The sequence below is a fragment of the Sinohyriopsis cumingii genome, chromosome 13 (assembly GCF_028554795.1).
Source record: "Sinohyriopsis cumingii isolate HCF-2022 chromosome 13, ASM2855479v2, whole genome shotgun sequence".
Taxonomy (NCBI): domain Eukaryota; kingdom Metazoa; phylum Mollusca; class Bivalvia; order Unionida; family Unionidae; genus Sinohyriopsis; species Sinohyriopsis cumingii.
Window position 1 is genome coordinate 20,972,402 of NC_142973.1, and position 25,036 is coordinate 20,997,437.

General features: G+C 33.4%; 1 protein-coding gene across 1 annotated transcript in view; it reads right to left on the reverse strand.

Moving 5' to 3' along the window:
* The window catches only part of LOC149785030 (kinesin-like protein KIF21A), a 259,702-nt gene that overhangs the window by 82,824 nt on the left and 151,842 nt on the right, over nucleotides 1-25,036 (reverse strand). Inside the window, exons 28-29 of the mRNA XM_089978736.1 lie at nucleotides 8,266-8,486; nucleotides 5,863-5,982 (exon numbers count right to left, since the gene is read on the reverse strand). Coding sequence (XP_089834862.1) covers nucleotides 5,863-5,982; nucleotides 8,266-8,486 — 341 coding nt within the window. The remainder of the gene's footprint in view (nucleotides 1-5,862; nucleotides 5,983-8,265; nucleotides 8,487-25,036) is intronic.

Here is a 25,036-nt window from a genome sequence, read left to right on the forward strand (position 1 = left end):
TTTGCCAGACACCGTAGTCCTGTCAACTACAACATGCAACATAAAACTGAGCTATGTCTTTTCAAACATTTGTGTACCTTTTGTATCAACCTGCATCAAATCCAACTGAAAACTGAAACCAAGAAATCACAAGGACTAGTTTCATGGCTATGTAAGAAAACACATGGATTAAACCTGTTACAAACAAGTTGCCAATTTTAATGAAAATAATGATGGTTCATTGATAACTAAATTCATTACTGTATATACTTATTTATAACTTAGATGCAACTGTGGACTGCATAGATCCAGATCTGCCATCACAGAATGTGCAGGCATATCTGGGTCCATGCAGTTTGTTAGGATAATCTGCAAAACAAATAACAAAGACCCTGATGTGCCAGTGCATCATGAACAATGTATCTGGGTCTATCTTCTTTGCTGATGAACCTGACTTGTGAGTGTATAGAGTAGTTATTTTCAGAAGAAACTCTGTAGAACTCCAACAATGGACAAACCTAGTTGCATATCAAATGAAAATAATGAAACACTAAGCAGGACTTGGCTAAAATCTTGAATTCTCACTTTAATTTCATCTATTATTCTTCTCACACAAACATGGCAAGAGAACCTTATTATTTCATGCATAAAGAAGTATCTGAAGTATTTAACAAATCATTTTTCTTCAATCATTTTGCATCTGCATTTATAAATTACAATAATCTGAAATAATACATTCATCATCATGGTATAGATTAAAATGTAAAATAATAATGCATACTCTTTCTTTTCAGTAGTTACATGTGCTAACTATTTCCATGTCTCAGTAATGTGCCCCTTTGATTTTAAGTAAGTAATTATTTTTGAAGAAATAAGGAAATGCAAACAAACTGCAGGAAAGTAGTTCTGAAGAATTTGTGACTTTGCATAGAGTAACTTTTGACACTTGACAGGATTAATGCAGGTTATTAAAATGAGATTAAGAAAACACAATATAAACAATCTTGTAGCAAATTACATACATTATTCCTTTACTTAAGCTTATTTGTTTACACCATAGATTATGCAGAGGGAATAAACAATGTGACAAAGTTACACGACAATTCAGAAGTAAGATCTTAAACTAATGATCAAGCCAAATTTAATGCTTGATAAATGCAAGGGATAACATTTTAGTGATATATGCAAGGGATGACATTTTACTCATATATGCAAGGGATGACATTTTACTTATAGATGCAAGGGATGACATTTTACTTGTATATGCAAGGGATGACATTTTACTCATATATGCAAGGGATGACATTTTACTTACATATGCAAGGGATGCCATTTTACTTGTATATGCAAGGGATGACATTTTACTTATATATGCAAGGGATGACATTTTACTTAAAGATGCAAGGGATGACATTTTACTTGTATATGCAAGGGATGACATTTTACTCATATATGCAAGGGATGACATTTTCCTCATATATGCAAGGGATGACATTTTCCTCATATATGCAAGGGATAACATTTTACTCATATATGCAAGGGATGACATTTTACTTGTATATGCAAGGGATGCCATTTTACTTGTATATGCAAGGGATGACATTTTACTTATAGATGCAAGGGATGACATTTTACTTGTACATGCAAGGGATGACATTTTACTTGTATATGCAAGGGGTGACATTTTCCTCATATATGCAAGGGATGACATTTTCCTCGTATATGCAAGGGAGGATATTTTATTCATATATGCAAGGGATGACATTTTCCTCATATATGCAAGGGATGACATTTTCCTTGTATATGCAAGGGATGCCATTTTACTTGTATATGCAAGGGATGACATTTTACTTATAGATGCAAGGGATGACATTTTACTTATATATGCAAGGGATACCATTTTACTTATATATGCAAGAATGACATTTTACTTGTATATGCAAGGGGTGACATTTTACTTATAGATGCAAGGGATGACATTTTACTTGTATATGCAAGGGATGACATTTTACTTGTATATGCAAAGGATGACATTTTACTTATATATGCAAGGGATGACATTTTACTTGTATATGCAAGGGATGACATTTTACTTATATATGCAAGGGATACCATTTTACTTATATATGCAAGGGATGACATTTTACTTATATATGCAAGGGATACCATTTTACTTATATATGCAAGGAATGACATTTTATTCATATATGCAAGGGGTGACATTTTCCTCATATATGCAAGGGATGACATTTTCCTCGTATATGCAAGGGAGGATATTTTATTCATATATGCAAGGGATGACATTTTCCTCATATATGCAAGGGATGACATTTTCCTTGTATATGCAAGGGATGCCATTTTACTTGTATATGCAAGGGATGACATTTTACTTATAGATGCAAGGGATGACATTTTACTTATATATGCAAGGGATACCATTTTACTTATATATGCAAGAATGACATTTTACTTGTATATGCAAGGGGTGACATTTTACTTATAGATGCAAGGGATGACATTTTACTTGTATATGCAAGGGATGACATTTTACTTGTATATGCAAAGGATGACATTTTACTTATATATGCAAGGGATGACATTTTACTTGTATATGCAAGGGATGACATTTTACTTATATATGCAAGGGATACCATTTTACTTATATATGCAAGGGATGACATTTTACTTATATATGCAAGGGATACCATTTTACTTATATATGCAAGGAATGACATTTTATTCATATATGCAAGGGATGACATTTTACTTATATATGCAAGGGATGACATTTTATTCATATATGCAAGGGATGACATTTTCCTCATATATGCAAGGGATGACATTTTACTTATAGATGCAAGGGATGACATTTTACTTGTATATGCAAGGGATGACATTTTACTTATATATGCAAGGGATACCATTTTACTTATATATGCAAGAATGACATTTTACTTGTATATGCAAGGGGTGACATTGTACTTATAGATGCAAGGGATGACATTTTACTTGTATATGCAAGGGATGACATTTTACTTGTATATGCAAGGGATGACATTTTACTTATATATGCAAGGGATGACATTTTACTTGTATATGCAAGGGATGACATTTTACTTATATATGCAAGGGATACCATTTTACTTATATATGCAAGGGATGACATTTTACTTATATATGCAAGGGATGACATTTTACTTATATATGCAAGGGATACCATTTTACTTATATATGCAAGGGATGACATTTTATTCATATATGCAAGGGATGACATTTTCCTCGTATATGCGTGGGATGACATTTTCCTCGTATATGCAAGGGATGACATTTTTCTCATACATGTATGTGCAAGGGATGACATTTTACTGATATATGCAAGGGATAACATTTTACTTATATATGCAAGGGATACCATTTTACTTATATATGTATGTGCAAGGGATGACATTTTACTGATATATGCAAGGGATAACATTTTACTTATATATGTATGTGCAAGGGATGACATTTTACTCATATATGCAAGGGATGACATTTTACTCATATATGCAAGGGGTGACATTTTCCTCATATATGCAAGGGATGACATTTTCCTCATATATGCAAGGGATGACATTTTACTTGTATATGCAAGGGACGACATTTTACTCATATATGCAAGTGACGATGTTTTACTCATATATGCAAGGGACAACATTTTACTCATACATGCAAGGGACGACATTCTACTCATATGCAAGGGATGACATTTGACTCATATATGCAAGGGATGACATTTTACTTGTATATGCAAGGGATGACATTTTACTTATATATGCAAGGGATGACATTTTACTTATATATGCAAGGGATAACATTTTACTTATATATGCAAGGGATAACATTTTACTTATATATGTAAGGGATAACATTTTACTTATATGTGCAAGGAATAACATTTTGCTTATACATGCAAGGGATGACATTTTACTTATATATGCAAAGGATGGCATTTTACTTATATATGCAAGGGATAACATTTTACTTACATATGCAAAAGAAGACATCTTACTTATATATGCAAGTGATACCATTTTAGTTATATATGCAAGGGATAACATTTTACTTGTATATGCAAGGGATACCATTTTACTTATATATGCATGGGATGACATTTTACTCATATGCAAGGGACGACATTTTACTCACATATGTAAGGGACGACATTTTACTCATATATGCAAGGGATGACATTTTACTCATATATGCAAGGGATGACATTTTACTTATAGATGCAAGGGATGACATTTTACTCATATATGCAAGGGATACCATTTTACTTATAGATGCAAGGGATGGCATTTTACTTATAGATGCAAGGGATAACATTTTACTTGTATATGCAAGGGATACCATTTTACTGACATATGCATGGGATGACATTTTATTCATATGCAAGGGACGACATTTTACTTGTATATGCAAGGGATGACATTTTACTTATATATGCAAGGGATACCATTTTACTTGTATATGCAAGGGATACCATTTTACTGATATATGCATGGGATGACATTTTACTTATATATGCAAAGGATGGCATTTTACTTGTATATACAAGGGATGCCATTTTACTTATATATGCATGGGATGACATTTTACTTATATAAGCAAGAGATGCCATTTTACTCATATATGCATGGGATAACATTTTACTCATATATGCAAGGGATGCCATTTTACTTATATATGCAAGGGATGCCATTTTACTTATATATGCAAGGGATACCATTTTACTTATATATGCAAGGGATAACATTTTACTTGTATATGCAAGGGATACCATTTTACTTATATATGCATGGGATGACATTTTACTTGTATATGCAAGGGATGCCATTTTACTTATATATGCAAGGGATAACATTTTATTCATATATGCAAGGGATGACATTTTACTTATATAAACAAGAGATAACATTTTTACTTATATATATATATATATATATATGCAAGGGATAACATTTTACTTGCAAATTATTGTCTGGAGGTTTTTGTCATTTTCGCCTCAAATGTGAGTAAGAAACACATTTTGGGGGCTATTTCTGAATACATTTTAATACATCAACTTCCAAGAGATTTCCCATTAACCTAATACCTAGTTGTGTTAGAAACATCGTTTTTCATTGGCTATTTCACTCTCGCATGAGCAAAAGTATAAAAGTTGGAGTTATTTTTTTATTTTTTTTGCATAACGGACCAATCATTTTTATATAGAGACCACTCTTCATTCCAAATGCCCACCTTATCCTACTTTTTGCAAAGGCTTGCTTGTCTGTGTGCACTTCAGACCGTTCTGCCTTAGATCTGAGGCTAACAAAAATCTAAAATCAGGACACAAAATCAGATTCTGACCACGAGCAAACTTTGGGTGGAAAAAAATTGGGTAAAATTTTTTTTAGGGTTTTCCCTCTGTATTTGGTAGTGCAACTAGAAAGTCCAGATTTGGTATCATCTGTCTATCTTTCAATAATACCACCCACTTTAGTGTATCATATATGACCTTGACACTACAGAGCTCAGCATTAGGCTACTAACTCCTGAGGCGTAAATGCGGTGCCAGGGGTTAATGAGTTCACATGGATTTTGGAAAATTTTTACAAATTGTCAAGGAATGGCTAAGTTTGTAATTTATGTGCAATGTTGATGCACAAGTGATTAAATATGCAAGGAGTATTCAAATTTGGTGACATCATCAAAATGCACCCATTATGCATGGGCTTGAAACATGCAACAAGCCAATCAAATTTTGGTCTCTGTAAGAAACTTAGTAAAAGCTTAATAAGTTGAATAAAATAAGGAGTGCGGGTCACAATGCATTAAATTTGGACAAAATGTACTTACAATGAATTAGAACGAGTCAGTAGTGATGCGCTGTTTTTCCTTCGAAGAACAGGTGACGGTTCTGGACTAGGACGTGGAAATTCCTTTCTCCTCAAACTGGGAGATGGAGCACTTGATACCCTATAGACAAATTAAGAGCCATAATTGTCTTACATACTGCTGAATACAGAAATATAGCCCCTCTAATTTTCTCTTAATATTTTACATACCTACCAATTTTAGCCAGTGGGTGAATTAACTCTGAACTTTACATAAGCTGGATTAAAAACCCACCTGAAACATTAATAAACTGATCATAATATTTTTCATGTAACAACATTCAGAGAAGCCTCCCAACTTTGTTTATGAATGATTTTTGATGATAGTCAACAAATAACTTTTGCACAGTTTGCTTTGTTCAAAACTGTGCCCTAACACCATGACATAGACTGAATACAAAGGCAAATAAAGCACTTTTCTTATGTCTCAGTGATTTAATATCACATGAAGCCATCCATGAAATGTATAATATGCATGTGGCAATGTTTCTTTTTTGCCCTATAACCTTTTCCAATGACTTTTGACCCAGTAAAATCTGCATGTGATGAAGGTTTTCTCAACACAACCTTTTGACCCAATGATCATTCAACTTTTTTTTCCATGTAACAATTTGCTAAGCACTTTGAAGATATGCAAAATTAAGATTTAGCCATTAAAAGAATTAATTTTTATCAGATTCTAAGACAAATGATAACAGATTCCATATAAAGGACACTATTTTTATGACAACATTCTTTCTTGTGTCTTCCTGAAGTGTCAAAGGAGGAACAGAATAATATTAGGGTTCTTGGATACTTTCCATAATAACTCCGAGAACCAGACTAATCAACAAAACAAAAAGCAGTGATGTAATACACGTTTTTGTGTACACATGATGGTTGTTGAAACCAGCTGGAACGATCTTTCACATATTGGACATTCTGAAAATAAATGTTATTTATACAGAATAACAAACAGCTTCATTAGAAAAAGTGCTGTATTAACAATTATCGATTACAAAAGAATGTTCAGTCAATAAACAGCCCAGATCCTTAGCCCCTCCCCCTCTTCCCAATGTCTAAGCAGATTTTTCAATTTTTGGAGGTCCCTTGGTAACTCGCAAACTTGCTTATAGTGTGGTCTATGTTTGTGGACCCCATTGTGCATGAGTTATCGAGGGAGATGTGTACCATACTTTCAGAAATAACTGTTTGTGACCTTGTCAACTAACATTCTTATCTGATTTGATGTCACTGAAGGCAATATTTTCATAAAGGTCCTGATGGAAACCAACACTCTGCATTGTTTTGTTTGTTTTATGAGCAATGCAAAAATCTCCACAAGTTTCTTGATCCAAGTTTTTTTAAATACCAATCAGTAAGAAAGTAGCTTCATGTTTTGTAATTAGTTCATGCCCTAATAATGTAGATGTGTCACAATTACAGAAAACACACACTCAGTATATCAACAGAATCAGCCATTACTAATTCTTTGAACTAAGTGGATTAAAATGCAATGTAATTATCCAAGTTCCTTCAAAGTGAAAAAAATTGTGTTGCAGGCTTTTGTAAGCTGCAAATTCCTTAGCTTAGCTTAACCATCAAATAACTGCACAGGTACTATTTGATATATTTAACCAGTGATGCATTACCAAACACCGTGAACAAGGGACATCTCATTGCTATTCATGCAGGACAAGCAATTACTAATTATAGGAAATCAATGAAATACAGAGAACAGAAACAGTACTGTTCCTCATTCATTGGTCACATGCTTTGCTATGTACACAAGGTTTACGGGCAGGCCTGTGTGTTTAAGTGGTCCAAAGCACTTGCCTTTACAGATCACTGACATCTCACCTTTGCCAACATGGGTTAGAGTCTCTGGCTTGTCCAATATGGGTATGTGAAAAAGCTTGCAAGTAGCTTCCTGTGGGTCAATCGCTCTTTCCAGGGTTATCCTGGGCTCTTTTGCCACCTTTTATACTAGCTGCCATTTATCATGTGCTGAAAAATGGCATCAAACCCATAACAACAAAGTTTAAGAAATTCTATGCAGACAATCATCACAAGGTTGTGGGACCTACAAACAGACCCACAGCAGGAGTTGATTATCAATAATTTACCAGTCTTTCAACAAGTTCAAAAGGGAAATGCTCCATTATGTTGAATCAGAAAACACAATTATTTCTTCAAGCCAGATGGGCAACTGAACTACAATTACTTAGAATATGGGAGGGGCCTAATTTAAATTTAGAGGGGGCCCAAGCTTCATGTTATCTGATTTTGTCAGCTTTGATGCACAAGTTAACATTAAACCATCATAATTTTTCTCTTAAAATGTTTAAAATAAAGAGCAGGATTGCTCAACTGGTCATAAACTAACCTGTGAAGACCACTTCCACTATTTTGTCTTGGGGGCAATGACTTGGGAGGGGGCATAAGAGCAGCTTCCACATTTCCATTTACCAGTGGTATTCCTCCATCATCCCTGATCCCCTCCTTCTCTGGATGATGTTCATCCACAGTCTCTGTGACAGGGTGAAGTGTGGGTGGGTCTTTACTTACATACAGCAATTCCTCTGGCGTGGCGGTTCTTCTTCGTACCTGATAACATTTTTATTCAACAGTATATATATATATATATATATATATATATATATATATATATCAAATATGCATAGTATATTGAAAGTATAATTACAAGCAATTTTATATTTATTGATACTAAAAAAATTACAATATATAAACTTACACTTATTGCAAACAAATACACAATTTAATGCATGTGGTACAAGAAATCGACTTTTAAAGTTAAAAAAATTCTGCCGAGTTGACTGTATGACAGCACTATAAACAACTGCCCACAAACTTGTGATGTTTGATTTTCAGATCAGTAATGGAGATCATATTTTTTTTATAAAAATTCTGCATCATTTCTTTTAAAACACTATGCTTGTAAAGGCTGCTATGTAAGGGATTATTAACAGCTTCTTTATGGACCTCCTTGCGCTAACTGTGTAATCAAAGTATGTACACTATGTACTAAGCACAAAGAAAAAGTGTAAAAAGTCAATAAAAACAATCTCTTTTCACATGCTGACAGATTACAATTTTAAAAATCACCTTTATTTCTTCTGAAATAGTCAGAAGATTAGACAAATGTGTTTAGCATACTTTGAAAGAACAAATGGAAATAATTTAAATCTGTCAAACTTTTCCAATGTTGAAGAGCTAAACATACCAACACATCTAAATAATTATCAGCCATATAATTATGAAAAATAAGCAAGATTGAATTCAGGGAAAAAAGTTTCAAGTAAAAATGATCAAATTCAGAATCAAATGTCAAAACCACTGATTTGCAATAGTTTTACACAGAACAAAGGCAGGATTGAAAGAGCTATGTCCAGTTCTGCATTGACATGTTTCCCTCTGCTAACTGTGACCCATGGATTGTAATGCAAAATCAATTACATATATAATATCTTCCTGCTATAAATGCACATTGAATGTTTGGTAATATGTATAGAAGAGTTAGCTACATTAGTCAATAAAAGGAAACCTCCACTCTGAATGTTGATTCTCTCTCTCTATCTCTCTCTCAATATGACTGTACCCAATAATCACACGTTTATCATTTTTTTTGGACTGATTTAACCCACAAAGTAAAGTGGTAACAATAAACAAGGCATGGCTGGTAGTAAGTTCTGAGAAAGTTATGACATTCTAGAAGGAGTTTAGCTGCCACTTCTCTTCAAGAAGGCATGCTGGGATCAAGATGTATGTTTAGAAGTGGTTATTTTTATACCAAAAAAGGGGGAGCATGCTTAATATGGTGTTTGTGTACGTGTATATTATTACATCACATATGATACAGAACGTAAGTTACACACCAACGTTTTAAGTTCCAAAATTACAGGAATGTTTCAAATTCCAAAATTACAAGAAGTTATTGTTCAAAAACATATATTGTAGCAATTTTTACTGCAATGAACCAGGCAACACAGATAGAATGTCTGTTAGATTGTCAAGTGGGATAATGTCTTACAGACAGTATTTGATTCTACTGTGATAAACTTGGTAACCATACCCTTTCTATATCAAATTTATACATCATTAAGATTCTCTGCATTGCATAGACTCTTTATTATCAAACAAATTCATAATTTCTGTTGAAAATAACTGTACATACAAACAGATTCAATAATTCAACAAGTATACCATTATCTTGATTTTATGTCCAGAATCTCACATGGGGGAGCATTTTCATGATTTAACAGGTACAGTACTGACAGGTTAATTATTTACACAGGTCATAAAAATCTATCCCTGCTTTCATAACTGGTCCTCAATTTTAGTTTGTACTCTAGCTCAAACTTTCTTAGCTTGAAGATGAAAACAGAAGCATTCCAAACTCTTTTAATAGCAGGACTTGTGTATAAAATGGCAATCATATTAAATGAGTATCAAATTAACTAGTGTAAAACTATTTGAATAACTTGAACAAAATTATATAACAAAATCCAAAGTTCATGAAGTACTAATAAATGCAAACTTAGGCAAGAATCATGTGAATATCCTGCAAAAATCAACTTCTGAGCACAAATCATATTTTTGTCTCAACAATGTATGAAAAATAATGTTATCAACAAAATTATCATTTTCAAACCTTTAGAAACGAACTAAAATAACTTCTGGACAAAACCCAATTTAATTATGTACATTATGATAGATCAGCAGTTTTCTTACACAGTAAACTTGTTACTTTCATTTTAGCATCAACTTGCATTATTAAATTTCGGAACAGGTCCTATTAGTCATAGATATTAGATGTATTAGTATATTAAAAACATTGTTATAACCAATAATTTGTGACATTATTTTGTTTCTGTAGTAATGGAATACAGGAATGTTTTATGTGACAGCTCCAAAGAATAACTGTAAGCATGTTAAAATTGAGTTTTGATATAAACTGTACAAATAGCTATCAATATTGTGCATTAGATAAAAGTTAATGAAAAAAGCATGTCCCTTTCCCTGCCAAGAAACAATTACATATAGACAGACAATATGAGGCACCTGCAACCACATAATCAGTAAAGGTGCATAAAGTCTGCCCGGTTACTGCTGGTGTGAGCAAAATGGCCTGGTATGGACAAAATGTTGGACAAAACATAAGTTTGGAAGCCCGCATATTTAAAAGTTTGAGCCAAAAAGGCAGTGACCTGTTTTTGAAGGCCTTGTATTAAAAAATGAGGTCCAACTGCAGTACTATCAATAGAAACTACAAATAAAACTATCGTTCTTCTCACAGACCTGTGTGGCTGCAGGTAAAAATAAAAACTGTAATGGTGGATGATAAATCATATATGAATGGTTATGTAGTACATGTACTATTTAATGTAATTGTAAATATAAGAGATATATTTAATATCATTCAGGTTGTAAATGTTACATATACTGATGCAGAAGAACCCTCCTAGAATGTGGTAGTTGATGTCCATAAATGCCATGCACCCTGACTGCATAATGTACTGAACTGCAGTATAGTGAAAATGATTTAAAATTCAGTCTGTGTGTGGATATATGTGTGTGTGTGTGTGTGATCGGCAGAGTCAAAACACCAGTCAAATGTATAATAACAATTATACCAACTGCTAATTTACATTATAATCATGCTCAATTAAAATTAACCAGTGTAAGAAAATAACCAGAATCTGCAAGAATTTGATTTCTGAAACTTAAATGAAATATTTTAATTTGTTTGTCAGCATGGCAGATGTTTTGAGTGGTGAGTGGGAATAAGGGCATCCAAATAAACTGATGCTCTACTGTCCAAAAATTATTTCCAGGAATTCAAACAAGACCTTTCTTCTTCTTAACTGCTGAGTAGTAAAATCGTCTCTAATACTCTTGAGTAATAAGATTTTAAAATTAGCAACCACAGCAGTCATACTGGAAAAACCATTTTTATTCAGGTCATTCTAGACAGCAATTGAATACTTTTGGTGAAAACCACATGCTGATATGACCATCCATTCATGAGAATTAAAGACAAGATTTTCAATATGTTCATTGTGGTAGTTCAATATCTTCATTGTGGAAGTTATGTGTGTGCATGTGTGTTTTGGATTTTTAACATAGCTTTAACAATTTTTCAGTCATATCACTATGATGTATGCAGTTTATAGTGATGTCTAGCACTCTGGCTTAATGCCGCTGGCATGTAGCTTGATGTCCAACCCAATCACATTATCCTGACACCAGGCCGACCAGTCCTAACATCCTAACACTGACCTCTTAATAGTGAGTACCAAGCAAGGCAGCTGCTATTACCATTGTTATAAGTCTTTGGTATGACTTTGGTCAGGGTTTGAACCCACTGTGGTTGTTATATCTGAGGTCTGATCAGCACGTCTAGATATTATCAGTAGTTTTCTCATGAAAACCTCACATTGATACAAGTTTCAAGGATGAAGAGCAATAACAAGATTTCTAAGACTGTTGCCATGATGGCCACACTGGATGTAGGATCAGCACCATTTTCATTTAGTATCAACTAGACATCATAAGAAGTCATCTGGTGAAAACCCCATGTTGATACAAATTTCAATTCAGGAGAAGTAGCAATGACAAGATTTTCAAGACTGCTGCCGTGGTAACCACACTAAATATCAGATCAGCACCAATTTCATTTAGTACCAACTAGGCATCATAAGAAGTCTCTGGGTGAAAAACCAGTGCTGATACAACTCTGCATCTTGCAGCAGCAATACAATTTTCAAAATTAACACTGTAATGGCCATGTTAGATAGCTGATTGTCATCCTTTTTTTTTTTACGAGTAGCAATAAGAAGCTTTCAAGATGGATGCTGTGGCAGCACCATTTTTATTTAGGACCAACTAGACATCATAAGAAGTCTTTTAGTGAAAACACCATGGCAACATGACTTTCTTTCTGGCGAAGTAGTGATAACAATATTTTCAAGATGGCAGCCATATTTCATCAAACTGACACCATTGTCATTTATGACAAAGCAGACATCATTAGAGGTCTTTTAGTGAAACAGCAAAGGCTCATATGACAATCCAATCTGGAGAATTAGAGATGAAGAGATTTTCATGATGGCTGTTGTTATGACCATATTGGATATATATGCAGAACCATTTTCAAAGAGATGAAAAGTTTTTTAGTCAAAACCCCATACTGATGTAACCTTCCACTGGGTAGCAATAAGAATTTCAAGACTGCTGCTCATTTGGCTATGTTCCACAACTTTTTCATTTAGAAGCTTTTAAACTTTAGGATGAACATGTGTGTAAAATTTCATGGTAATCCTCCAGGTAGTTTAGTACAAGCTGGTACTAATGGTTGGATGGATAGATGTCGGACAATGGATGACAGATAACTGGCCACACCATATGATACCACTAGAGCTAAAACCTGGATACCATGAAATAATAGTGCTATATCCAGATTCATGTTACAATGTAGCAAATTACAGTGGATTACCCTATATACTGTAGTATTCTTATGACAAGTCCAAGCTTCTCTTGTACAAAAATGATGGCCAATTTGCATATGAGCAAGCTTTTACTAATGACAAGCCCACTTATCACTTTTCCAAATTTTACATATCAGACCCCTGGGCCTATAATTGAAAAATGCTGTATTAATTCTCCAAATTAAATTGCAACCCCATAATAAAGGTGACTCAGTCTTTTAGGGACCACAATCTACTGTCTGAGTAGGAATAGGAGAAAACATTGATAAATTTAATAAAGGAGGATTATAATTTATCCTTTATGAGCAGCTGTCCTTGATATACATGTTTGCTACGTCAGGTTTCACTCCAATGTGATACAAACGCTCCCTCGATATGGAACTTTAGGCACCTAAACAAGACCTATGAGATAAAATTATCCAAACAATCAAACAGAATAAAAGACACATATTCTGTTAATGTTCAACTGAGAATCATGAAATTATTGGAAAGAGACACTCCACTGTAAAAGACATTCATGGTTTCAAACAAAAAGATCAGAACCAAATTTAAGGACTTCTCAAGGGCTTATTACAATTTTGTCAAGACTTGCTTAAATTAACTTGCCCGCTTACAAAATTCTGAACCTATTTATTTATGTATGTTAATTCCATCTACCAAAATTTAAAATAAAATTTTGTTTTGAAATACATACATCAACATATGCACAATAACAGCTTGGTAATAATTTTCCAGTTGCAATGTAACTTCTTAAATCATCATACTGAATCTTCCAAGGCATGCTTAATCTCAACATTTGACTTCTTCAGGGATTCTATCATATTATCTGATTATTTAATCAATGAGCCTTTTGTTTAGATCTTTTCCACAGATAGCATTAACGAATGATAAATGTTAGTTGCCCAGTGGCTTCTGCCCTCTGCCTACTGAGGCTGTCTGCTTTAAATGTGATTGTTTGCAAGGGAGATGTGGCCCAAATACAGTTGCTGTGATTGTTTGCAAGGGAGATGTGGCCCAAATACAGTTACTGTGATTGTTTGCAAGGGAGATGTGGCCCAAATACAGTTACTGATCCATCAAGATGGGGGACTGGTGTAGCAGATGGATATAACTTTTCTTAAAATCTCTGCAAAAAAAGGAAGTCATCATTGAATGCTTAAAGGATTTCAACAAGCTCATTCATGATTGATGTACTTTACTTCTCATATGCAAGTCAAGGGCAAATCCTCCATTTGTTTCACAAATCTATTAACTTATAACAGCACACATTGCCCTGGACTTGGCCTCTTTAACACTCTAAACTAGGAGTATTTGGGACCAGTGAGTTAATTGCGTTTAAGCACACAATTGTTAAACAGATGATAAAGTTGACATTCACCATGCTTGATCCGCCATTTGCACTGACAAGTTCTGTGATAAAGACAGCTAAACTATGCTGTGGGAAGTTTGACTTAAAAGTGTATCCCAGTCTGGTCATAAGACAGGGATAATCTGACAATCCAAATAAATGTAATGTGTAATAAAATCAGGGATTAAAATCCTATCGTTAACACTCATCCCCACCCCACCCCACCACGAATTAATAGGGGAAAAAAACGAAACACTTAATACAATGTAGTATCAAGTCAAATATTAACTGAATTCAAGCATTTTTAAAGTGCTGACAAAGTAAATTTAATGACTTTTCAAGGTACCATCTTCGCTTGGAAGTTAGCCTGCAATGGACTACATCAGGTCTCAGGAGAGATTTGATAGGTGAGGATACAGTGGATGGGAGGCTGCAATATACTTTCAGTCATTCTACATCATTAATCAATATGAGGATAATTTCAAGACATTACTTGGCCGAGGACGATTATAACCTGTGAAATGAGCTATGATAATAGCCTATTTTAGCTAAAGAAGTTTCTCCTTTTGTTTAGCATGTTCGAGAAGATATTGAAACAAAATTTTGTAACAACCTTAATTCCTTTATTAAATGATAATCTATTTCTACAAATAATATACAAATGGATTATACTGTATAACAATATGAAGTATAGAGTGTATTTGTCACAGCTGAATTTGAATAGATTATATCACATGAATATAGGATTAAAGAAGAATACAGTATATATTAGAACTGACCCCTAACTTGGGACTTTTAGGGAACTGAAAAAATGAGAAAAATGTGGTTGATTAGCTTCAGCTTTGAGTATCATTAAACAGTTATTGTATAATTAAAAAAAAGCATCATTAAACAGTTATTGTATAGTTTAAAAAAGCATGATTAGAGAAAGTTATTGTAAAATATCAAACACATGAACAGAGAAAGTGAATAGATTTAAGAGAATATTAATAAGAAATTTGAGAAAAATTTCATTCAATCTTTTGATCACTTTTAAAATAGAAATGTATTAGAATATATTCAATAAAGAAAGTAAGCTGGTAAATCTGTTCTCTTCCTTCTTACAAAAAGCAGATTACATCAATTACACATTTTTAAAACAACACAGTTCTTGACATTGTCCATGAAATGTTGGCTGTAGATTGGTGCCAGCAATTGGAACAGGGGACTCGTAAAAATGTTGCTAACATTTCCCAGAATCAATGATCCATAATTAAAATTATGCTTTGCTTTCACATTTTCACTAAAGTCTTTTTGTCTTAAAAAAAGGCAAATAGTGTAAATCAATTATTATTAGGAACCATTTTACACTGTTGCTGTAACATCAGTCAATAATTTATAGGACTCCTTAAGCTATTAGTCCTCATTTCTATCTAATATATTTAAGTTAAATTCAAGCCCAACTGACACTGATCAAAAATAAAAGAACACTGCCAAAATAAACGATCTACCAAACTTTATATCATAATGGTTTTATCCATTTTACTATATCCAGATACCAATGTGTTCTAATCGTAATGGCATAATTAATATGCACAGCTTCATGTTTATAATCCAAGTCTTCCAGGATCTTGATCATATAAAACCCATTTACAAAGCTTTATAGAAATGGGACACGATATAATGTCTCTAGATCTCAAACGGTAATGAGTATAGCCAATAAAATGCAAGGTGTCTCATTAATACAGCCTATTTTTGAAGTCTGATGAAAGTCACATTCAAAATATGGTTTAAAGAGTGGCAACAAGCTCAGCCAATCAGAAGCAAGATAACCTCATTAATATGCATGAATCCTTTTCACTTTCAATATTGTCCTTGATCCTGATGACTTAAGCCCTTATTCCAATTTTGATCTAAACTGGACCATAATTATGGCTTCCAGAGTGATACATGTAGCAAGCTCAACCAATCAGCAACATCCACTCAGTAATATGCATGGAGCATGCTCATTACTGAAACTGTTCAAATTCTTGATGAAATAAGCACATTCAACAAAACTGATCAAGATGAAGCCATTCTCATAACAAACAACCTTTCGACAGGTCACAAGATCTGCCAATCAGATGCAGGATTACCTCATTACATAAGATCTTGCTCATCATCAAATCCATCCAGTAACATGATGCCCCTATTTCAAGTTTAACCAAAATCTGATAAGAATTGTGGCTTCCAGAGGGGTAACAAGCTCACTCAATCAGATGCAAAACAACCTAATAAGTATATGAGGATTTCCCTCATTACTGAACATATATGAGATCTTAATGATGCAAGCATATAAACTGAATCAGATATATGACATCCAGAAGGGTAGCAAGTTCACCTCATTAGCACCCATGGATCTCAAGGCTCATTATCAAATTCATTCAAGATCGTTTTAATGATATAAGCATTACTCTAACTCTGAAATGAATTTGTTTAAGATTTTAATGATATAAACATATATTACAAGTTTGATTGAAACAAGATAAGAAATATGGATTACAGAGTTTTAACAGACAATTGCTGATGGACAGATCAATGAGATATGTTAATGACAGATGAAGGGCCATACCATAAATGCCTTTGACCTTAAGGACAGATGAGCTAAAAGAGTTACCTTAAACATTATATGCCTGACCCATATTTAATGTATAATAATGTTATAGACACCAACTGGGCATACCCAACTCTTGATATCATCAAACTGGTGTCAGTGACCTTGACCATGACCTTCTGAACCTAAAGTAATTTGTTCTTTGTGTGCCTTAAGGGCAAACCATTCATAATGTTTCTTGAAAGATGATAGTGCATAATATATATTATCATATATAAACCATTTTCCTCCTTGCATCAATGTGACCCTGAACTCAGAGCTTTCCACTGCAACATCTATAGCTGCCATAATAGTAAGCTGTTTCAGGTTTAGTAAAGGTACGTAGCTCAAATTATTTTACAGCAATTATTTCCTTTGGCTGTGTCATTGTGACCTTTACCTTTAGCCTTTTGAAAAAAATCAACAGATTTCTCTCTTGTTCCAAGTAAAAGCTATCAATAATGTTTGGTCAAAGTACATAGACTATAAAAAGTTGTCAGCAGGAACCATTCTTCTTTGAGTGAGTGTTACCTTCAATTTCCACTGAAAATGAAAGCTTTCTTTCAAGTTATTCAGCAAGTCAGACACAAAATCTGGTCAAAAGATAAGGTAAAAAACTAAGGTAATTGTGCAAATACATGTTAAGGACAGACAGATGGACACACAACCCCATAAAATGAACCTACTGTACAGCTGGTGTACAATAAATTACACCCATACTGATAACAAAAACATACTGACTATAACATTTTCTAGACCTGGCATAACAGAACATTCTGAAATGTGTACCAAGTTAACACAGACTGCAGTTAATTTTGTTATTAAAGCATTAATTTTTTTAATATTAAGGTCTATTGCTGGTTTAAAAAGTACTTCTTTAGAAGTGAAGTGATGGAACAGTTTTTCTCTTTGGGGTGAGAAAAGACACAGAAAGCTAATTTTTAATCATGTTTATGTCAGCAACTATTTAGGAGGTTCACCACAGTACTAAAGCATCTAAGTTCTATCTGTGTGTGTGTCTGTGCATGTGTGTGATCAAACATGCATATATGCATGCAAGTGCTCATAAATTGATATTATATGCCCCATTTATATCCTGTAAAGAGGCACTGATGTCAGCAGGGAAGAAAATATACTGAAAAGAATTCAGTTGAAATCTTGTGTCAAACATTTACAGTGTTGACCTATATATTAATTCATTTTACATAACTAAAGATCTAATTAATAATAATAAATTAACCATTTTCAAAAATTACATTTACAAAATTTAAAAATGTCACTTTTGAAAGACTTCCATAATGCATGTAAAGAGAATATATCTCTCCCACAACTTTGGCAGAGATCTACTAATTCTAATAACCTCTCTCTTAATTTTCTTTTAAGTTAAATTTTTCACTTTCTTCAATTGAAGAAAAAAAGTTTGCCAGTCACATAAAAAGGAAATAAACACTGTTGCCCAACATCCTACATGGATCAGAATGAACTGTACAAGTTTTCTGTCACTATTTTTTGAAGGCCTGAAAAGTTATAGCAGTTATCTGAAAAGAAGGTCAGTGTTAATTGCTATCATAAATCATACTCACATATCTACATGCAGGAAATGAAGCTATGCGTCTTCCACATATCTAATCATATGAAAACATTAATACAACAAATATAAAATTATAGCAAATGGAAAAGAAAATAATAAAACATTGAAACTGGCAAAATGTTTCTGATGTAACATACCTATATACTTGATTATAAGTCAGGTCCAACAGTAAACAACACAGACCCTGATCTGCAATCACATAATGTTGTCTGGTCATCTGATTAGCCTAACAAACTACACAGGCCCAGATCTGCTATCACATTATGCAATGACAGATCTGGGTCTATGCAGTTTGCAGCTGGACCCAACTTGTACATGAGTATATACAGTAGACGATGTTACGTAAACCTATTAGAAGCATGTTTTGGGAAGCAATATCAATTTTTATGAGGGTTTGCACCAGAAGTCCTATGGCAATAGTTCAAGTCATGGGAACTGGTTTAAACTTATAACCAGTTATAATAAATTGGAAGAGATTTTCTATGTTTTTCATGGAAAATGTTGTTTTTGCTCGCTTGGAAACATTTAATTGTCCCCCTGAATAACTGATTTACATATCACTAGGTTATCTTTAAAACAAATTCTTGATGTCATATTTGTAACTGACAACTAATAAAAGTAAAATGGCCTATAATTGATGACCAACAACAGCATGCAAGAAATGGCCTATAATTGATGATCAATAAGAGTACATGTCTGAAATGGCCTATAATTGATCTATTACACATGCCAAGATGCAATACAGTGAAGCATTAAAATTTAATGTGATAATAAACCAAAATGTTGTAAAAGAACAAAGACTTTAAAAGTTTCTAATCAATTACTGAATATAAAAAACTAAATGCTTAGTAGTTTGGTTTTTCCAACCAATCTTCAATTATTTTCATTATTTGTCATCTGACTGTACAGTTGGCACAAGATATAATTCATGTTTGAGTCTCTGCAGCATATTTATTAGTGTTAGAGACAAAATATATTTTGCATTAAAAGTTCATTATTTTCCTCTCATAGCCCCCAAAATATTGCACTGAGCTATGAACCAGAAATATATCCAAAGAATACAGATGCCCCACTCTTGTCATTTTTAATAAGTTGAGAAGTGACTAACTCTAGCAGGAACTGACAGTCCTTCATATGAACATTGCCAGTTAAAATAAGGTTTTGATAGGTCACTGATGCTCATTTCCTATATTCACATTGCATGTTAGTACATGTAATAACAAAGTTGTAAACAAAATCATTTATCAGAAAATCCATGTCCCACACTAAACATGGGTCACACAAATCTCAGTCAAGTCTATAATAACTGCACCAATTTTTAGAATGCAGCTCTCAAAACTGGAGGAAGAATTACTTATACAAACCAAGGACCCTTCAATGGAATAAAAACTGAAAGTTGTAAAAAATAACTTTTTCTCTAAATAAATTATATATAGTACCCTCTTAATCCCCCCTGCACATTTCCACCATCTTTGCAACAATTTTACAAAGTTGAAAGGCCTTTGATCTAATATGCTTCATGTGAAAATTGGAAAACTTCTCTTGCAAGGTTTTAAATAAGTCAATGTTAAAAGATTTATCAATGATAGTAATGGTGTCCATGCATGATGGTAGACACAGAAATAGGCACCATCAGATTCATTTTACATAATTTGAAACATTAGCTCAGTGGAGCTCTTTTACCAACTTTGAACAATAATACAACAATTTACTTCAACAATTAGACATACATTATAATTATAGACAATACAATTTTTCTAGTTTTCTTTGATAAAACTGCACATCCCTCCCCATGATGGTAGACACAGAAATAGGCACCATCAGATTCATTTTACATAAGTTGAAACATTAGCTCAGTGGAGCTCTTTTACCAACTTTAAACAATAATACAATAATTTACTTCAACAATTAGACATATATTATAATTAAAGACATTACAATTTTTCTAGTTTTATTTAATAAAACTGCACATCTCTCCCCGTTTATAATTTATATTTTTAATAATCAGTGCAGGAAAATTAATTTACATGAAAAAATTCTACTTTCTCTTCAATTATGTGCAGTGATAAAATGCATATGCATAATGACTAGCTAGTACACAATGAAGATCCCCACCACCTCAATTTTATAATTTTTGTTTAAGAGCTAAATCCTAAGAACAGAATATACACTCTACTCTAATTAAAATAATGGCTGGCAAATGCATCCTTAACAAGGGTGGATCATGATCAATTGGACAACATATGGATGTTCATTATGCCAAGGTGCATTCCATCACATTTGATCAAATTCGGTTGAGAGGTTTATCAAAAGTTGTTTCAAGTTCTGTTTTCATTATTAAGTAAGAGCTGTGGTGGATTGACATTATCTGGAAAATCTTTTGAAAGCTTTCATGCCAAAATTATTTCAATTAAATTTTGTCATATTCTGTGCAGTGGTTTTTTATGTCTTGTAAAGGTTTTTATAGTTTTAATAATGTTGGTCATATCTGAAGGCTGATTTGCACAATCAGTAAAAATTTGAAAACCCTTCATGCGAGAATGCTGTTTGTCATGATGTTCAGTCAAATTCTGTTGCACAGTTTTTGATATGAAGTAATTTAAAGATATTTCTATTTCAGGTAACAATGGCCATATCTGCTGGTGGTTTTGCAACGTCTGATAAATTTGAAAGCCCTTAATGCCAGGATACTTTCTATCAAATATGATCAAATTTGACTAAGCAGTTTTTGAGAAGACAATTAAATGTTAGTAATTGTGGTCATATTTAATGGCAGATCAATATAATGTGTATACACCTGAAAGCCCTTTCTGCCAGAATACTTTTTGATAAAATTACAGAAACTGTTCCAGTAGTTTTGAGAAGTTCAAAATGTTGACAGATGATACATGATGCTCATGCGATTCTGAACCATACCATAAGGTTCACTCAAAATAACAAATCCACAAACTTCTAGCTTGTCCAAAAATGTAATTTAGGACTTTCATAATTCATTCACATCTCCAATATCTCTGCTCAACAAATGAGCAAAGATTCAAGTTATGCCCAGAAAACTGTATGATGAGGAGCTTACACAAATAACGGGTCCCTAAGACACAACAGATAGATGGGTATATCAACAGGTGAAATCCAGTATAAACCCTGCCATTATTTGGCAGAGGTTAACATAAAAAATGTTCAATAACCTGTAACCGGTTCTGTTTAGTAACTACTGCAGTGCATCTAAAAGTTTCAGGTGAAACTAAATCTAATGTCGTGTTGTGCATGTTGACAGCAAACACCAATACATGTAATGCTGTCATTATGTAATACTTCCTTATACAAGTGCTGGTAAAAGAATAGATAGCAAACTTTACTGTATATGCCACATATCCAACTGCAATCAGACCTGAACTGGCTTGCTCATAATGAGCTAGCAGATCAGGGTCTTCTCTGGTTGCTTGAAGTCATGGCAAAAACCTGTATTATTTTTCTGATTGTAGTATGCAACATCAGATCTGGGTCAATGGCAGTTGGAGATTAGCTACCGAGTTGTTGTTGTTGTTGTTGTTGTAGGGTTTAACGCCATTTTTCAGCACAAGATAGGCCATATATGGCGGCCAGTATAACTGGTGGAGGAAGAACCCTGGAAAACCCTGGAAAGAACCACCGACCCACGAGAATAGCTACTGAGTAGTGACAGAAAAAGCAAAATTAAGAAAATTCTGTTTTCTTGTAACCCAACCAACTTAATTCTGATGCATTTTTTTGCAACTGTTATTTCCAAAATGCTGACATCTGCAGATTCTTTTGTCATTTTGGTAACCTATTTAAGTCCTGTTACAGGAAATATAATATTTCTTTAATTTGACCTAGGGTACATCACAATTTTGCAATTCAAATATAAAATACATCAAACATATTCTGATGACACTATAGAAATGTTGCCCAAAATTTAATTATTTTTGTTCTTTAAGGATATTTCTTTTTTCTTCCTAATACTGGATCACACTGATCAAATGTAAAATTATTTGCCCAGAAATAATGTGAGCTACAGTAAAAAATAATATATAAACAAAAAATCATCCATCTAAAAGATCAGGTTGGGGAATTACACAAGCACATTTTTTTAATTTTTTAAATAATACATTTAATTCAGTATGAATCCTTCAACATTCTAACACTAAGAAGAGCTAGCACTCCATTAGAATCAGCAATGAAATGTGGGGTTTATGCATCTTTTATGCTATGCCATAGGAAGAAAGAAGTATAGAACTGATGTAGGAAGAAGAATAGGAACAATATCAAAGGAAAAAGTTTAATGGAAAGTACAGCAGAGCAAAACAATGTTTACTTTCTGAACTTTTTTCTTTTTCCTTTTTTGTTATGTGAAAGTCACAGATCAAAAATTGTGTAAGGTAAGGTTTCCTCTGGCACTATATTGTCTTTAGAAAATATTGTTATTTAACACTGTAATACATTTGCCACAAATGCCAACTTCAGGTTGATGATATTGGTCGGTCCTTCTGACCAATTTTGGCCAAGTCTTATGATGTCAGGATCCTTAATGACAACTCTGTTGCAGGTTTTGGGGTAATGGTTATCTTGCTTTGGGTCGGAATCGTCTGGAAATGGCTACCATCTGTTGACTTTCTGATGATACATCAGTCCCCCTTGCTGTGTTGCTGAGGTGTCGATTGGGACCACTTTTGTAAATGACTTCATAATAAATCCTTGTGATCACATACTCCAGCAACCCAAGTGTGCTGTTGAATTTTTAATGTCCTTAAGGTATTTTAAGGCTGCATGATCAGTGACAACAGTGAATTTCTGGTGTTTAAGAAAGTGTCTATATACTGAATTATTCCATGAAAACTATACCTTTTCTAGTAGATGTGCCCCATTCTGTTTAAAAGAAACATTATGCTCTAACTCCATATCAAATAAGATGTTTTCTAACCTGATCATCTTTCTGAGTAAGAATGCATGATATGACTTGTCAAGAAGCATCTATTGAGAGCATGATGGGTTACTTTATGTTTGGGTTAAGTTAAGACATGGTGAAGTCATAGCTGTTTTCAGTTTTTCTTAAATGCTGATTCAAACGTATCAGTTCCCTGAAATTTTACATCCTTTTTCAGTAAGCTGTTCAAGGGTGCACAGACGTTATATAGCTTTTAACAAAAATAAACAGTAAATGCATTATCTCAGGAACCTGGAGACATATGCATTATTTGTTTTTGGAAAGTTATACACTATTTTGGTCTTATCTGAGTCCACTTACTCCATTTCTGGAGAGAAAAAACGTCCTAAATGTTTCACCCTTTTTACTGCAAAGTGAATTTTGCTTATGCTTTGTTCTCATTTAGTCCCTTGGTCATTACAGTTCTACATGATGACTCGCTGACCCTAGCTTTATAAATGAAACTTGAGAACATCAGAGAAAGAATTCCCTGAAGACCTTTCCAGGACTAAGGCTTAACTAAACTTAGTTGTGTCAACTACATATATTTTTCTATAGTATACAAACTAAAATGCACAAAGCCTAATTTCTATAACCCAATATTATCCATATATCCACTCTCCACACAAAGTTTTGTAGGACTAAATTGTATTTGAATTTCCAAACATGTTATATTTAGTGGGAAAATATTTCGTTATGAGCTAATCAATTCCAAATTACAATGAAACTACTTAACTCTATTGTATACACTTCACACCTACTATATTTTCACAACTGGTAAAATGTGGTTAATAAGGGAAACTCGCTTTTAGTGATTCATTGTAATTCTACAAACACACTATTTCTGTCAATATTTTTTAAAATTCATTGGGCTGACAGCCTGATTGTAACATCCCCCATGGTGAAGCTAGATAAGGCTACAGATAACACCATATTTAAGAGGAATCATTGTTGGTAAATTAATAATGACTACAGATATACATATTTATCATAGCCAACTACTCATTAACAATATATAATTGATGAAGAGAGTTTCAAAGATTATATACAAATGTATCCTCTCAATCAAGACATAGATAACAACAATACCACATTAAAGAATTAATTAAATCTGGTGCTATAATATGCACCTAAAGAAATCAGTTGACAAAAGGTTA